The 18,282-nt window shown below is 36.7% G+C and overlaps 2 protein-coding genes across 2 annotated transcripts in view; one reads left to right on the forward strand and one right to left on the reverse strand.

Moving 5' to 3' along the window:
• LOC137400163 (U3 small nucleolar RNA-associated protein 25 homolog) overlaps window positions 1-18,282 on the reverse strand; it is a 51,842-nt gene that overhangs the window by 9,022 nt on the left and 24,538 nt on the right. Inside the window, exons 13-16 of the mRNA XM_068086478.1 lie at window positions 16,482-16,638; window positions 4,534-4,630; window positions 2,988-3,156; window positions 1,538-1,686 (exon numbers count right to left, since the gene is read on the reverse strand). Of these exons, the coding sequence (XP_067942579.1) occupies window positions 1,538-1,686; window positions 2,988-3,156; window positions 4,534-4,630; window positions 16,482-16,638 (572 nt within the window). The remainder of the gene's footprint in view (window positions 1-1,537; window positions 1,687-2,987; window positions 3,157-4,533; window positions 4,631-16,481; window positions 16,639-18,282) is intronic.
• Window positions 9,044-13,345, forward strand: LOC137399608 (uncharacterized). Its single transcript, XM_068085785.1, has 4 exons — window positions 9,044-9,201; window positions 10,595-10,753; window positions 12,219-12,343; window positions 13,257-13,345. Exons 1-4 carry the CDS (start codon window positions 9,044-9,046, stop codon window positions 13,343-13,345), a joined length of 531 nt encoding a protein of 176 aa, XP_067941886.1.

Consider the following 18,282-nt stretch of genomic DNA (forward strand, 5'->3'; position numbering starts at 1 on the left):
CTTCACACCTAATTATAAAAATGGTAAAATCCAAACGCATTCGACGCCATTTCACGTCGCTAAATTTGTCTAAAGGCATTCACTGAGTACTTCAACACTACAGAAACGCTAACTGCTGATGGATTCGAATCAATACTCGGCTAAGCTCTTCCCAGTGGAGGTAAAAAACTTTAGCACTCAACCACACCGGTGTCTGCTACATAATCGTTCTACTGCTACTCACTGTTGTTTCTACTTGACTTTCTGGATGGTCGCTCATACGAGGATAATGAAATGCTTTTTTTGTTAGTGCGACTAATTGACAACACATGAATTGAAAAGTGACCTTGACCTGACAGTGAGTCTACTTTAACAAGTTTTGTTTAGAAGGATACATCAACAATCTAGGAAAGATCTATAGTGCAACTTCGAATCGTTGAAACAATAGGGTACGAAATCGTTGGCAATGGGCAACTGTAAACCCATTCAAAGCATGGCAGTACAGTAGATCATTCTATAGTGCTACTCAAACCTAGCCTACATACTCAGGTCACCTACTAGCAAAAATCTAAGTTACCACAAAACCCCTATTTTGAACTTTATTTGAACGCTACTTCTAATAGAACGCCACTATTGAAGGGTTGAAAAATAGAGCGCCACCTTTTAATTGAACGCCACCTCTATTTGTCTCCCACTTTTCCACTTTTAGATCTTTACGAACCCGAAATAGAGAGTGATCAGTAAAAAGTGTCCACAAAATGGTACTAATAATGAATCGGTTACATCAATAACAATTAATTCTTTCGTTGTTGCTGTAGTGGTTGCCATGGTGTTAGTGATGGTGTACCTGAGAAGTTCGATCATCACAATCTTCAGAACTACACTCTGATTGGAAGTCACCAACGTCTAAATCTGATCCTTTGTCTTCAAATTTGTTCATAATGTGGTTTACAATCTTTAAAGACTTCAAAGCTTTTTGATGAATGATGAGAATATTTTTTCAGGAACACCGTATGATGTAATAGCAGCCATTGTTATAGCGTATCGAAGTCCGTTTTTTAACTTCAAAGCTTTACAATTGTTTCTTTAAAACTTTAATAGCGAAACCAACAAAATAACGAATAGCTGTATCAGGCTAAACTACACAAAATAATTCCTTGTTTAACCCTGTCTGATACTTCAACGTATATGAAAAATGGTTTACCAAAAATGCCGAGGCCAATGACATCAATGTTGCTCCGCCCAAAAGAGAGTGCCAAACATGAAGGGGTTAATTTATCTTTTCAAAATTCTGATGAGCCAGTCAAAAAATACAGCGCACCATCTATTTAATCACTTCTAATAGAACGCCGCTATAAGGGAAGAATTGTAAAATACAGCGCCTTGGCATTCAAATAGACGTTTTATATTATTCCAGATTAAGATTACTGCTACCTCTTGGTAGACTGTATTACAAGTCATCTTATCAGCTAAGCATATTTGCTGATAAGAAAAGTATAATTAGCAATGTTGGAGTTATTAGCCCTATAGTAATGAGAGATGACAACCCCTTATTCACCTCTCTAGTGAAGTAATCAAATCTGTCATCTGGCAGAGATGAGTAGCTAACAGAGTGAAACCGTTGGAAGATGAGAGGCATAGCTGAGGTGATATGACATATTGAACCAGTAGAAGGTAGAGGCTGTAGTCGCACTTCTCCTGCATAATCTGTAACAAACAATAAATAAAATCTGTAAGCAATAAACAGTAAATAAAAAAATAAGCAGTTCATTTTTGATCAGCTACTCAGCGATCTTCAAATTTGGTAAAATTGATTGTGTATGACCTTTGAAATTACAGCCTTAGTTAAAATTGATCACGTATAAGAGGAAACTTAGGGAATTATTGGTCACTCAAATGTTTGATACATTTTTTTACAATTTGACTGATAACAGAAAATGAGTAAGAGAGATAACTAAGGATAAAATAATATACATGTATGTGTATACTGTATCACTATCACTACCTATGTACTATCTTTATCACCACCTCAACCTATGCAGAGTCTGTCCTCTGCATGGTAATGATTACACATCAATACAGCCATTTTTAATGTGAAGGAAAAATGCCAATAAAACCTGATTTCATTCATTCACACTCTATTTAGTTCCCGACATATTGTTTAGTTTTTCACTTTGATGTTTTACGTAGTTTATAAAATCAATTTGTTTTAACGCTATATGTAAATAAATATTTATCATTAGATTTCTGAAATGTGGAATGAATTAAACAAAACTACAATAAATGACACTTTGACATACGAAAAGAATATTGGAATGGATTAACATCATATGTAGAGGTTTGACTGTAATGTACAGATTTTGTACAAAAGTTATTTCCAAATAAATTTATGACTTTTTTATTAACTTTTTTTAATGAAATTTTTGAACTTCAACGACAAACCTTCCAGTTATTTTCAAATGATGTAATCTACGGTCAAGGTTTGACAACTCTCAACCCTCAATAGCCCTTAAATAAAAGAACTATATATTCTAAATCGATAGCCTTAGCTAGTTATACAGTGCAACCTCAGGATACGATTTTAATCCGTTCCAGTGTTGGCATCAAATGGTGAAAAAATCGTATGGAGAGGTATAGAAACCATAGTAAATATATAATACAAACATCCCCTGGTGAAAGTTCTCAGTCAATTAGAAGTGCCCTTGGTATTTTGGCGGTATCTCAAGAGCTAATAATCTTATCGACTTGAAACTTCGGAACTATGCAGAAAACATATAGACCTACCGCACAACGCGACCAAAATGTTGTAATCTTACGCAAACCGGAAGTATGGAAAAACAATGCGGAACTATGAAGCCGAGTTACCCCGGGTGTTTGGGGCCTAGGCTTCAAGTGTTAAAATGTAGCACTTTGGGCAGACCCTGTGTCAAAAGATACACATCTGCTGATTAGCCTGAGTACCATGCTGCTGCCAAGTACGTATGAGATGTAGTCGATATGACACTCACTTGAACAATGCTTAGCAAAGATGGCTGCTAGGTGAGGGTCATAAACGCTACTCTGCACGATGGTCTGCCGGTAATGTTTGGCGTGTCCATTCAGGGTCCACATTCTGATGCGCGAGAAATCTGTGTCATGACTTCCTTTCGGTTGCACATGCAGCAAACTGAGCAGATGCTGCCGAAAGAATAAAACTGAGCACCAAACGCTAACACGTTCAGAGTTCATTTGCCATCACATTCGCTTCAGTTGGAAAACATATTATAACAGTGTATTTCCAGTATGTGAGTAGGGCCACTGAGTCCTCAAGGTGAATAAGTCTATGGAGTCAGAGAAGACAGTTCTAGTGACTGCAAATATAACTGTATAATGAAGTAATATGGGTTTAGTGGTGCAGTTTAACACAAAGGAGTTGCACCCGCATGGGTAGACAATTACTATTATACGAAAGATTCCGATATGCACTACTGAGCGTGACATATGAAAAGAGATGTTGCTGCTTCGCTTCAACCGTGTGTTCATCAATGGTGAGAATGATGTGATAAAGAGAAGCGGCACATTCCTTTGCTCTCTAGATTATAAACCAGTTTTGTTTATTCTTTCATGCTATCCGTGCACTCTCAATCACGACTGAAAATAGTTTGTTATGATTGTTCGAAAAAAATACAATGTTGTTACTTAAAGATGAGTTTGCACAAAGTTTTTAGTAAAATGTATTAAAAAGCACTGGTATTTTACCATCATTTGCGATTGTTTTTTATATTGGAGGTGATCTGACTGCTGGGATGTTTCAAAATTGAAATGGTCAAAGAAAAAATTTGTCTCCAACAATGAGGCCAGTAGTCGTGTTTCCTGTTTGTTCTTCTTGTTATGACATCGACTATGATGTTCAAGTTGCAGTGTTACACGTCTTTATTGACATATATTTATCTTGGATTTGTTCATGATCGCTAAAATGAAACTTCGAATATAGCTTCAGATACATTTTCACAGATGTTTCAAATAATCTAAAGATACATGTAGGTCAGGCTAGTTAGAAATCGTCCGACTTTTTCCTTCTAAATGCTGTGTAAACTTATAAGTATCCCATGCCGATGAGACCGTATATTCATCACTTATTAACAACATGCATGACTACTGACACAATTTTGGGAGAAGTCTGGTCACATCTTTTTTCTTATGAGAATTTTAACTGTGATCAAGTAAGTTTTCTCGATTTCAATCATCAAACATTCTGGTAGTCAGATCACCTCAAACATCCAGAACAATCACTAATGATAGAAAAATACTAATACTTTCTGATAAAATCTACTAAAGCTTTGTGCCAGTTGATCTTTAAATGTGATAGAAAACAGGCTAAGGCTTGCCTCTACGAACCTCTACAAACTTTGTTATAGAAAGTACAGCTCTGTGCTATTCACACAGCTAGCTAGTTTGTTAGTGACTCATGCCGTTTACCATACCTTAATGGCGGAGTCAAAGACATTCAAACTGGTACATACCCTGGTGTTCCATGTACTATCATGTGTAATAAATATCTAATAACTGACTCACCAAAACATGATCCCAATTTTGCATGAGAAATACATCTGCCTGATCCATAATCAGCACCTCAATTGATGACATGAAATCATAGTCCTGCTTCTCGTCGCTGCGGCAGAACAGGTTATAGGGTATACAAACAGTAACTTTTTTATCAAAGACTTGGAGCCTCAAATCGATAACACGAAACAATTAACATGAGCTACCTTCAACAACAGTAAGCAAAATTTATGATCATTCATAAAAGTTATTCTAAATAATAAAATGATTGTTACCTTGACAACGACCAGAGTAGTTTTTTAATTTAGCTCCAGTCTTTACTTATTATTAAAAACATTTCACCTAAACATCTCACCAAACATGTGTAGTGCCTAGTAGCGACAGAAAGTTGCCAGCAATTTCTATTCATATGCTTTCTGACATAATAATAACAGAGAGAAGCTCGAATCGATGCAATAATCATAAGCTTTAATTTTCCCAGCCAAACTGACGGCACACCATTAAAACTGAATGTAGACAAGAACAGCGACATTCAAAAATCATCCAGTTATATGGAAGGATATCTACAACGTATTGAGAGCCAGTGAACACATCTAATGAGACGGACACGCTTGTTGTCTTCAAAAACATCAACTTCAGATCGCATTCAATATACTACTCATTTTCTAAACAGCTGCTAAATAGACCTAGAATTGATCTGTTTATAGTCAGAAGAAAATGAGACGACTCCCATTTGTAGTGCTACAGTTACTAGAGTCACTAGAGAAAAGCCTACTATAGCCTACATGTTTATTTATTTGGGTGCCATGTTCAAACCAAATATGTGTTTGCATATGAGCCAAAATTGGTGAAACAAGTGATTATTTTGGAGTAACTTACACTATGTACATGGCACACAGCGAACAGAACTTCTAGTAAGTCACATATTTAGTTTGAATCGAGGGCTTTCTTTTTGATCTACAGTACTGCATTAGCGCGTGTAAATAACTTTTCGCATGCCATCAGACCAAATGAAGTGGGAAATCCAAAGGACAGCGGTTAGAAAATGGATGATGCTGATAGACATAAAGCAAGAAACAGCCGAAAAACGTGGTCTCCATGCGTCATTGATCTTGCAAAACAGTATGACTGAAGTACTTCTACAATTGGTACCATCCTGAAACAAACTATCTCGTTTATCTCCAAATACATAGATAGGGCTAGGAACTATAAGAATATAGAATGATATTTGGTTGTCTCTATGAATGACTGGGAGAACTATAGAATCTAATTCCAGCAAAATAATTCAGTTTGTAAAAAAGATTCGCAAGTGTGGTGAAAGCAGCCGAGCCACCACTGAGGACAGCTTGGCACAAAAAACTCCGCGAGTGTGCTGCTGGCTGGATGTCACCAAACCGAGCAAAGAAAGGGGAGGAGCCTAACACGTGAAGATCCGTATATGAAAGCAAACAGATTCGTACAGGCAGAGTAGCTGTGCTCCTGTTTTATACTTATGTTTGTGCCATAATATTATTTTTATACAAATATATCTCACATTAAGTTACGGTAACTTGTTATCACGAATGCACATACGTAGTTGGTGGCAATAAGTAAAGTGGCTAGATTCAAACTGGGCCTAGTCGCAGACTGGTCAGAATCTAGGCTCCTTTGCACGAGTATTCAAACAATGCACACTAAAAAACCTACAAAACTTATTTGAGAAGGCAAACTTGCAGGTTCAATTGTCATTGCTCTAGCCAGACATACAACATACACAACAACAGATCTATGATCGGTTCTCAGCGTATCACAAAGATTTCAGAGCATCACCCTAAAATTACTGATTGAATTCATATAATAGGCAAATGATAAACTGAAAAACTACCTACAGTTTCATGGTAAGAATTAAACATTACGCCTTTCCAGATAAAGGTATAATAATTCCAAATAACATTCCAGCTGAGTGATAAGAAATAAAGCACTATTGAACTATCATTATACCAGACAGAAAACAAATAGCGCCAACTGATCTTCGTCTCTGATACTAATATGACTTGTCATGTGAAACGACAGATGTCAGATCATGCCAGCACCTGCTAGAGTTGGCGAGCACAAGTTACCACAGGTATATCAAACTTTTGTCTCTTTTAATAAAAACTGGGAAAAGCAAATTTAAGGGGTTTACGTTCTAATTTTTGAAAGCTATTGTATTTTAGACGTACAACTAGTTGATAAAGTGTATTTATACCTATGTATTTTAGGTACAAGTTGTCGACTTAGGTCATATAGCAATCGGCTAGGATTATGAAAAAATGGCAAAATGGATATAATATTTTCAGAAAGCTCGGATAGTGACGGGGATAAGTGAGATTTTCGCTAAGGCTGGAAGCTTTAATGTAAAAGAAATATATATATTAGATCATTTTTTTAAACGTTTTCAAGTCATTGCTTAGCTGTTGACAACAAATAAGCTTCCTGAAAGCTCTTGAAACACGAAGAATTATTGCACAGCTCAAATAGAAGTTGAGTTTTAAGAGGGGAAATGGAGATATTACGAAGCAGATTTTCAGTAGTTACTACTAGTAGTGCAAAGATGGAGGTCATTGCCGTTTTCGAGTCATTTTTCACTCTATCGACAGGGTGGAAAACTGCTTGTCGACATCTGCTTGTCGACAGATAGTCGACAAGCAAACAGCCAACGAGTAAAGACCATAATTATTTTCTTGAACAATGGAAATGTACCGAACAACATAAATCACTTGCTACAGACGTGATGATTTAATTCATCTTTCAACTTGTAAAAAATCATTTTATTAGTGAGGTTCTTGCCTAAAAACTCATATTAAGCATTTATCATTGAGCTCACTAAAACTGGACTTGTTGGCACGCATCATAAAGTTGCTTACCGCAACACTACAGTGCGCCCTAGGGTCACCATGAAGAACAAGCTGATTTTTCACCCTATCCATACAAAATATTTTTCGCATTTCGAAAACAACAAAAATTTCTCTCGAAATTCAAATTGGGCTGTTTTCTGAGCTTTTGATTGATAGCTAATTGAGCTTTTAAGAGCTTGTAATCAAATTTCCACATATTTTGCACCTACTACACAGCAGAGTAAGACATGGTGAATCTTTTGATACCAAATAACTGTAATGCGAATATTTTTGCAAGTCAACCTTTAACAATGAATGAAAGAGATACGATGCTCGATCTCGGTCAGTTCAGCGTTATTAGTCACTGTGAAAACAAAACCAGAAACAGATAAGCGATAAAATAAATAGAAGAGATACGATGCTTGATCTTTGTCAATTCGGCGTTATTCGTTATTAGTTATTGTGAAAACGAAACCGGAAACAGATAGATGATGAAAGTTTAGCAAAGAAACAGTTCAAGTTCAGTAAAATACTGTTAAAACCTCTATTTGAACACCATAGCGCTCTATTTTTCAACCCTTCCTCTATAGTGGCAGTCAATTAGAGGCGGCGGTCAAATAGAGAGTTAATTGTTAGTAAACGATTCACTATTAGTACAATTTTGTGGACACTTTTCTACTGATAACTTGATAATATGGGTTCGTAAAGATCAAAGATTGTCTAAGTGGCGGTCAAATGAAGGTGCTGTTCAAATAAAGGGTGGCACTCAACTTTTCAATTCTCCCATAGTGGCGGTTAAATTGAAGTGGCGTTCAAATAGAGGTGATGTTCAATTAGAGGTTTTACAGTAGTTAGAAATAAATACTAAAACTTAGCTTTAAGTATGTGTTTAGTAAGCTAAATTTATTTAAGTTCAATTCAACATAAATTTTATATGTTTGCCTAGAAAGTAAGAGCTCCTACGGTACGTACTAGACATACTACATTGTAACGTTAAATTTGATTGCAGATCATAACTACTAAATACACTAAAGTTACTGCAGGTAACTATAGTTTTGAGGTTAACATATTATTTTGTTACTAACTTTTAATATGCATAGTATGTATATAAAATTTTAATGATTCTTACCAGGGAGTGTTTGCGTTATACCCCTATATACGAAATTTTTGTCTTACGATGCCAACACTGGAACAAATTAAAATCATACGGTGATGGTCCACTGTACTTCATTTGTGTTTTTGAGACTTTGTGAGTAATGAATTTCTAATATTACTAGCAAGTAGCACCAGGGTTAGGTGTTGACACTGGTACTAGGTGTTGGTAGTGGTACTAAGTGTTACTACTGGGTCAGGGTTTTGGTACTGAGATTAGATGTTGGTACTCAGAGTAGGTATTGGTAGTGGTTCAGGTAATGTCACTGGTACCAGGTACTGAGATTAGGCATCGTAACTGAAACTGGATTTGTTAATGGGACCAGGTGTTGGTACTGAGACTAGGTGTTGGTACTCAGAGTAGGTATTGGTAGTGGTTCAGGTAATGTTACTGGTAATAGGTACTGAGACAAGGCATTGTAGCTGAAACTGGATATTGTTACAGGGACCAGGTGTTGATACTGCGAAAGACTGGCACACTCATAACAACACTATTTGTAAGTTAAATAGGAAAAATGAAAGGTCTCCTAGCACTGATAGTTGTGGTCGTGGCTGCTGGCATCTGCTTAGCCAATGACCGAGAGCTAGAAAGCTTCATAGAACGACACCAACATTTGATTCCAGCGGAAACAAAGGCTAGACTATTCAGAGAGAAAAGAACTGGCAGCAATAAGTAAATATATTATTCTATTCTTTGTGTAATCAAGGTTATTTATGACTTACAAACTTTTATACACATTTACTTACATTAATTACAAAACCTTGGCAGCCTAAATCTTTGCAATTCAAATTCGTTGGATCAACTCAAACCGCTTCATTCATTCAATTTTGGGCTAACGCGTATCTTCCAGTGCAATTAAAACAATTTGATTTAATTCAAATATCTGGCTCAGCTCTAATCATACGATTATCATCTGACTGTTTAGGCCTAAAAAGATCATTACAGTAAATAATGATTGAGAGAACATCAACAACAAGAAACACCATCATTCTGTTGAAGTATTCCCATCATAATACCCCAACTGGCTGCAGTGATGCAACACAGAAATAAAGCAATATATATAATTGGATCCCAACAGAAAATTCTCAGTACCTGCGACTCTCATTTCCCTACATAAACTTTAACTCCACATTTGATACTTTGGAATAATCTATTATGATTCTCTGCACCCATTTCAAAAGTGCACTAAAACATCTTTTGATGTTATCTGCTTTAATAATCACAACGTTATATACGAGTGAAGAGTTAAGCCTGATTCTCATGAAAATGAAGCACAAAGGTATCATTTGTAAGTCACATAAATGTTACCACATAGAGAGAGGACCAGAACTACATAGACGAGCATTCTAGAAACTTACAGGTCAAAATCAAAGATCAATACAGTAATTGTGTATTCATGATAAAGTAGATTTGGCATATCAAAGATAATCCTAAGTCGTTGAGAAACCGCGTGTAGATTTAATTCAAATGCAGGCTATTTGAATATGGTTTTTAAACTGGGTTGCTATATGCAAAACGCAAAGATGTTAGTATAGAAATAGTATTGTTCGACCACATAGTTAGAAAAAGTCAGGTAAAAAAATATTATAAATTTATAAAATACGCACGCCAGTTGACATTTCGTTGTTTGATTGGGTAAAAATATGATGTGACACACACTCAACAATGCAGCGTTTCTGAGCATGCACATGGTAAAAAATGCAAATAAATACGTTTTGGCAATACACACAACTCAAACTTCAAAAGTATCCGACCAATGCAGTTTCTAAACAAACCTAGCAAGTTTTGAGTATTAAAACTATAACAATGGTCAGGATAAGCCGACTCATGAAAACTTGGAAAAGTTTAAATATACCTCATCAGCCACCTGTCAGCCACCTGTCACAAAGTGCTATGTATCAGCCACCTGTCACAAAGTACTATGTTAGCGTATGGCAACTGTAAAACAAAGGTCGGGACAGCTTTTTAAAAAGTAACTAGAGAGAAGTTGTACAACTATGGCATGCCAACGCTAGTAGATGTATGACTCTTAACTAGCAGTAACTCTCAACTGGGACTGTTACAGGCACTGGTGCTGCAAGGAGGATGTGAACAGGCCAGTGAGTGTGCAGCGAACCAGGATCGTGCAGGCATATCGAGAAGGCTACTACAAGGTTCAGACAGGCACTACATCCTGTGGTACATTTGGTTGGAGCAAATGCCCAATCTACGGCACTAAGACTCAGTGAGTGCTAGGAGATACTGCTGGGCCTGTGAGATGTACCTTTTTAAATGGCATAGGGCAGATTCAAATTTTGGCCAAGACTTCAACTGTTTGGCACTATAACTTGTACTTGTGTTCAACTCGACAAACTTTTGAAAAAATTTAATGATAATACAACAAAAATTGTGGTTTTTGGTGAAATTAAATTTAGTTTAGTTTAAATTAAGTTTAATTTAGACTTAGAACTAAAACTTTAACTAATTTACACATAAATTAGTTAAAGTTTCGAGTCCTTGACAATACATAGAACAACTCTTAGATAATGTACATGCCACGATAAGCACACCATGTCTTATTGGTTCAGTACAGTACAAAGAAAAAGTGATGATCAGAGGACATTTTAAGGTAAATGATCAATTTGTTCCCCAAGAGAAATAATAAAATGGGTTCCTTACTAATAAGGTTGCCCTGATTTTTGTAGAATATCCGTTTTTTGGGTAAATTAATTGCATGCCACTATAGTCTCTCGACTGGGAGTCGAAATTACTATCGATTAGTTAGACGCGATGCAGTCATTATAATAAGGTCAAGTATCTTACTTAGGTAACTGGTTGACCCATTTATCGTGGTTCGTACTAAGGCAGCGTTGAATTGTTTCCAAATGGTTAAAAAAAAACTTTCGAATGTAGCATATAGTAATATTATCATTGTTCTATGTGTAATTGTCTGATCATAAGTATGTTAACATGCTGCAGCATGGCCTTAAACCTCTTACCGGCAGAATATATATTATAATAAAACACAAAGAGTACTTCTTAGATGTTATTCAATTTACTGCAAGTTTATTTCAAACAAATATAGACCTGCTCTCATCATCTGACGACGGCAAACACAGGTTGAAACAGATTTGTAGTGATTAACTAACAGTCAAGCGCTCTATATATTTTATATTATACTATAATTCACTCGTCACATAGTGTATTGAGTGCTTTTTCTTTGCTATTGCCTACGAAACTAGTGTTTTTAGTCACAAAAAATTCATGTGTATATATAACTTTATGGAACCCAATGGTACTTCATTAAACTATTAGAATATAGTTTGCTGTTGTAGTAGGAGTGAATATGCAGATAGCATCAAAGAGTTAGGACTCAATTTCCGTAACTATTTACTTTTGTAAATTTGTAGATTATTTTCAAAAACTGCGCGTTGTAGACGTATTTAGTATGGTATAAAGTTATCTTTGCAGTAGCTATGATAAGAATGGTGTCAGAGCCATCGCTAAGTTCTCCCTGATTGAGGTACAATCAGTTAATGTAGGATGGAGTTTTCGCAAGCTTGGTCAGTTTGAACCCTATAAACTTGTTACTATGGTTGTCTTGAGCTTTGAAATACACCATCAAATCTTTGGTGCTGCAATGATTGGATATGTACCTTGCCAGGTTACCTCCACCAATAAAAAGCTTATTTGTTATTTAAACCTTGCAGCACTGTGTCCTATACCTATGTGACCCAGTTTGACCTTGACCTAGACAAAGATTGCAAAAGTCATCAGCTCACTTGCTGCCATGGATTTGTCCATCTAAATGAAAATGGAGGAAACAACTGTTTTGGTAAGCAAACCCACTATAGCAATGCGTAGACAACCCTCAACTTGATTAGTACAACAAACGCAGCTTCCCCATCTCTTTCTAATCACTGGGGCATGCTTACACAGTCGAGTTCTGGTCACACATCAAAGGTTCACCATCAGAGTCACACATCAACTATCAATCAGGATGTTGACCAGAATTTCAAATCTAGGAGTGTTCAACAGTTGAGAGAGAGAGAGAGAGAGAGAGAGAGAGAGAGAGAGAGAGAGAGAGAGAGAGAGAAGGGTGAGAGGAAAGGGAAAGAGAGAACGAGAGAGTGGGGGCAGGGAGAGAGTGTGCGGGCAGGGAGAGAGAAGAGGGTGAGGGCAGGGAGAGAGAGAGAGTGGGAGAGAACGAAAGAGCGGGGGAAGGGAGGAGAGAAAGTGGGGGCAGGGAGAGAGAGAGAGTAGGGGCAGGGAGAGAGAGTAGGGGTGAGGAGAGAGTGGTAGTGGAGAAAAGAGAGGGAGAAACTTATGGGAAGAGAGAGAGAGAGAGGAGAATATCAAACAAATGCTACCATCTACCAGCTTGCATTTGAAATCGCAATAAAATCGTGATTTGCTGCTTGACAACTTTTAGCCTAATCAACAAAATGACTGAAAACTTGTTTAAGATTTTTTTTAATCTGCTTTTTCCTAATGTATAATTAAAAAATATAAATAATTTGATAACTTAGCACATGAAAAGAAGAGTTTACAGCACCAAGTTGAGAAAAATAACATCAAGTTAGACACTAAATTGTTACTAACTTTTATCTACATGTGTATGATTTGCCAGTGTATATCAAACCTTTCAACCATGATCCAGTATTCTATATATTTCAAACAGAAAAGTGGAACCCATAGCAAAAAGCAATAATTATGGATCCAATTATAAGAATGATTAATAATTGCAGCCCTTGCTGACCTAGATGACGAACAGAAGAAGCTCTTTGAGAGATTGCAGGGATTTGATGGACTGCTCGGAGGAAAGGGACGCAAATAGTAATATAAAACTTGAGTTGAATTGAGAGAAATGTGAATAAACTATGAATCAAATAAGACTCGAGGTGATTGTATTACAATAGACACCACATAGTATAATAAGGGCGTGAGACTAAACCTGCACCCATTACAGTAGACACCACATAGTATAATAAGGGCGTGAGACTAAACCTGCACCCATTACAGTAGACACCACATAGTATATATAATAAGGGCATGAGACTAAACCTGCACCCATTACAGTAGACACCACATAGTATATATAATAAGGGCGTGAGACTAAACCTGCACCCAGCAACTGAGTAAAAGGAGACATGAGATGAGAATGCATACAGTAATAACATCTTCGTGTTTGAATTATAGACTGCCCTCCCTTTGACCATCCCTTCTCACAATGGGACATTGAAATGCCGTCGACTATGCAGTTTAAAAAGTATACAATACTTTGTATATCCATATAGCAAAAAGATATATATATATAGCAAAAATTTAAAATTCCTCCCAGCCGGGATTTATGCCCAAACCGATTATAGATTTGCCTTCCTTGCCTTTTGTATGATAGGCTGTTGAAAGACTAATAGTTACACATTTTAAACGCTGAGTTCACAAGACTTCATAGATGCACATATTGTGAGAACTTCACCAACTGGGTTGCTTCCCCATTAATGGTGTAAAAAAAATGTGAAACTTTAAATGTGCAGTTTTTTAACATTTAAACAAGTTGATAAAAACAAAACTTAATTAAAATGAAACATGATTGAACTTGAGCTATTGCAATAGAAACATATTATTGCCCATATATATAAGCAACGGTCATAGAGTAGACTGAAATTCCTTAGCAATATCTACCTGAAAGACAAAAGGGGCAAACACACTAGGTGATTTTATCACATGCGTCATGAGGCGTTTGCCTGAACACACTTGAGCGATTCACTAGCAAACAATAACGTGGGCACACTCACAAACTGCCAATAAAATTCCGTATCATTAGTTTCTTCGGAGTTGTTAACAAATTCAAGTCAAAATTGTGCCTTATAGGCAACGACGTAAACTACTTCCGCCTTTATTATCAGGCCTATTTCACTTTCATGGATTGTTCACTATAAGAAGATATAATACAAAAAACGATTCTTGCATTCTTAACAGCAATATTTTACCATTTTCATCTATAGGTTACTTTACAGTAGTTTTTATATTTAATATAATAAATATTTAACATTCTCAAGATGGTCAACCAGCGCAACGATTGACTCCCAAATGCTGGTTTTCAATTGGGGTTCTTTGTAATTTTTGTGTGTTGTGTCGTACAGGACTGGGTGTGCTCTCATTAAATATATGAAACATTTAGTGTTAGTTTGATGATGTTTTAATCGTAACAAAATAGCAAAATGTTGTTGGTGTACTGTAATGTTGTAATCGATACAAAAAAATTACCAGACATAGAAGTGCATTCTGGAAAAACTATCCTATCGAAATGCGTCTCGCACGTGATATAGTTGTGATAGACAATGTCTAGCGTTATCACTCTGCATGAGCTCGCTGATTGAGTTCTAACGCAGATTAGCGTGATATCATACTAAATATCGCCTAGTGTGTTTGTACCTTAAGAATATTGACAAGGCATCCATAATTACATTGATAATAAAATTTGCTTTCGTAAGGAATATTAGGTTATTTAAAAAAAAGTTATTCAAAGGTTTGAGCTACTGAAAACTGATTCAATATTAGCAAGTGCCCAATGTGTTAAATCCTTTAGTCGAGTAGATAACATGATAATGACAAGTCTTCAATATCATCATTTACCAGCGCTACTGCTCACATGCAAGCATGCTGAGCAATTATAACTTGTTTCATAAGAAAACTCTCTTGCAGTAGTCAACCCTGCCATGATTTTTGTAAACACAGACTTTGCTGTAGTCACACCTTCTTTGACTACATAATGAATTCAGACTCATGAGTAACAACCAACATGGGAATTAGCTCAAGCCATAAACTTGTTCCAATTGAAAAATGCTTGATGACCATGAAATATGACCTATGACCTTAAAAGAGGACGTATGAACTCAAACAGAGAAGTGTGTCTTTGTTTGTTTGACGAACAGAGGATAAATAGTACATAGGGGTACCTTGTCATTAGTGACACTGCAGAGCGCTATATCTTAAAACAGTCCGACCGGATTCTGGTTGGCAATAATAAACAGCAACATTATTCTTTAAAACAGCTGACAAAATAGACTTTTGATTATCAGCTATGCCTGGGCACACCGGCCACTGGGCACACCGGCCACGCCGAGAACCGGGCACACCGGCAACTGGGCACACCGGCAACCGGGCACACCGGCCACTAGGCACACTGGGCACATTGGCAACTGGGCACACTGGCAACTGGGCACACTGGCAACCGGTCACACCGGCCACTGGGCAAGCCGATTACCGAACACACCTACTGGGCACGCCTGCTCTTGGGCATGGGGAGATTACTCCAATATTCATCCGAAGAATTTATATTTGGTTGTACAAAAATTAAAGTACGTTTACACCAGGTTGATGTTTTAGAGTTGTGTTTCCGTCAAGAAAATCGGAATTGGAATGACTTCTATTCAGTTTACGATTTGAAATATAAGTTTTTGCAAAGAATTTACACCAAAACAACTCCTCTGATGTTAAAAAATGTGCCACAATTTTTAGCCAATGAAATACAACACCGATGTCCGTTTAATTATGATTGCTCATCAGCATTAGAGTGAAAGAGTCAATCTGTAGCTACATGCCATGTACATGTAATAATTATATTAGCTAATAATTACTAATTAGTATTTATTTAAATCTTCCTGGTGTAAACACACCTGATGCTAGTAGTGCTATTTTTAACTGATTCTTTGGGAGAACAGGATATATCTCCATTGTATTTCCGGCGCTATTGTGAGATATGATTGGTCAAATCCATGTTGTATTCCGTCAATGATGGCCGCCATAATCGGACAAACATAGGATGCCCATTTTATCGATCTTGCATCATTTTTACAACCAATTTTCGTTTTACACCAAACTGACTCAGTCGACATGGAAACAACTCCGATTAATCGGCCGGGTGTAAATGCACCACAAGAGCCAATATTGCTGAGAAACTGTCTCACCCTTCAGCGCCGAGAATCATCCTGAGACCAAGAGGAGAGCAGATCAGCACGTCAGCTTTGTAGAAGTTAGCGTAAAGCTTCATGCCTGATTTGCTCAACTGAACTCCTAATCGAAAACAGTCATCTGTGTTCCCATCAAACATCCGTACATAGTCCTCTAGAAGAGAGAAGTATGAGATATATAGAGATTCCACAACATGCAATAGATACTCAAACTTGGATGACTGTAAACCATTAGAGTTACAATTTACCTGTTAGCAATATCTAGCAAACCAGAACCTAATATTATAAAGTTATAAGATCAAGAATCACTGACAATCAGTGAATGCTCACAGCAAGGTAAAAATTACAAATCTATATACATAAATGTAAGTTTGCGTGTTTTTGTCTGTTGTATGTCCAGCTTATAGGGATTGGTTGAAATTAGAGATGCCCCGATTCTAAATTCACCAGCCGATTCAGACACCGATCCGATATACCGATTCTTATTGAAAAATAATCTAAGTCAGATATTTTGTGTTGCATAGACAGTTGTTCATTTTATTATGCAAACATAAAAATAATGCAAAGCAAATATAAATATTAATGTATTTATTTGTTTGTATTTATGGAGAAAAAAATATATACATATTCACATACTGACATACCAATTATGTAGTAATAAAACAGTCCATGTTTCTTGTAATTTGTAAGTAAAGGTGATTACTGTTAGTGGTACAGTTCTCTCTGTTATAACCAAGTCTCTCTTCTATTGCTGGATGAACTTTTGCGCCTGTACAAGTTTAGAGCAAATCAATGTTTCTTTTAATTACCGTTAGTGATTCAATTCTCTCAGTAAAAAGTCTCTTTCTTCTATCACTATCAATGTAGCCAGTCATACTGAAGGGGGACTTGCCACAGATGGAGGACAGGCTAAATACCGATAAGCCACTGGGATTACCGCTTTTTGTACGATACAAACGATATATTGTATCGTCAGGACCAAAAGAGTAATATATAATTTTATGCATCGACTGTTTAAATTACTTTTGTAATGCTAGTAAATAGAAACATTTCACTGCGATATTGTCTCCCATCTTTGTTATCTTGTTCGTGATTGGCTGCAATAAATCCTATCGCTGTAATTGGGAAATACCACACTTTGTGAATACGTCCTGACTAAAGCAAAAAGGTTCCTCAGCTGTGTTGATCTGGCTATAGACATGAAATAAATTGTGTGGCAGGCCCGGAATTCATTAGGTAAAAGTAAGGAGCTTGCAGCTGATGATTTTTTATTAGTGTAGCAGGCTAAAATACGGTTTTCTGCTAAATAGGTTATCTGTAAAAAGTATCAAAATTTTCAGATTTTTCAAGAGAAGATCGGCCGATACCAATTCAGATACTAAACACCCATATTGGCACCGATACCAAAATCGGGGCAACTCTAGTTGAAATACAAGTGCTTGCAGCATTTGAACTACTAGAAACAAACTGTTGTAAGCACTCATGAACGACTATAAAAAAATTCATGTCCAGACTTGCCAAAGACAACGTTTGCAGTCCGATGCGCTGCGAACAATCATGATGAGTAATGATTATATACACAATTATTCCAAGCTATGGCAAGGTGGCTGCATGGTTTAGTGGTAGTGAGCTTGGCATAACATCCGTTCATCCAATGTACGGATTTGATTCCTAGGAGATGGAATCGTTTTTTTCTAAATGCACAGACAGAAGGACGGACACAGCTCTTATTATAGTAAAGAGTTGAACTAGCTGAGGTTATTCAAATTTATTAGATAAAGAAACTTAGCCAATGGCA

Source organism: Watersipora subatra, chromosome 7 (assembly GCF_963576615.1).
Source record: "Watersipora subatra chromosome 7, tzWatSuba1.1, whole genome shotgun sequence".
Lineage (NCBI taxonomy): Eukaryota > Metazoa > Bryozoa > Gymnolaemata > Cheilostomatida > Watersiporidae > Watersipora > Watersipora subatra.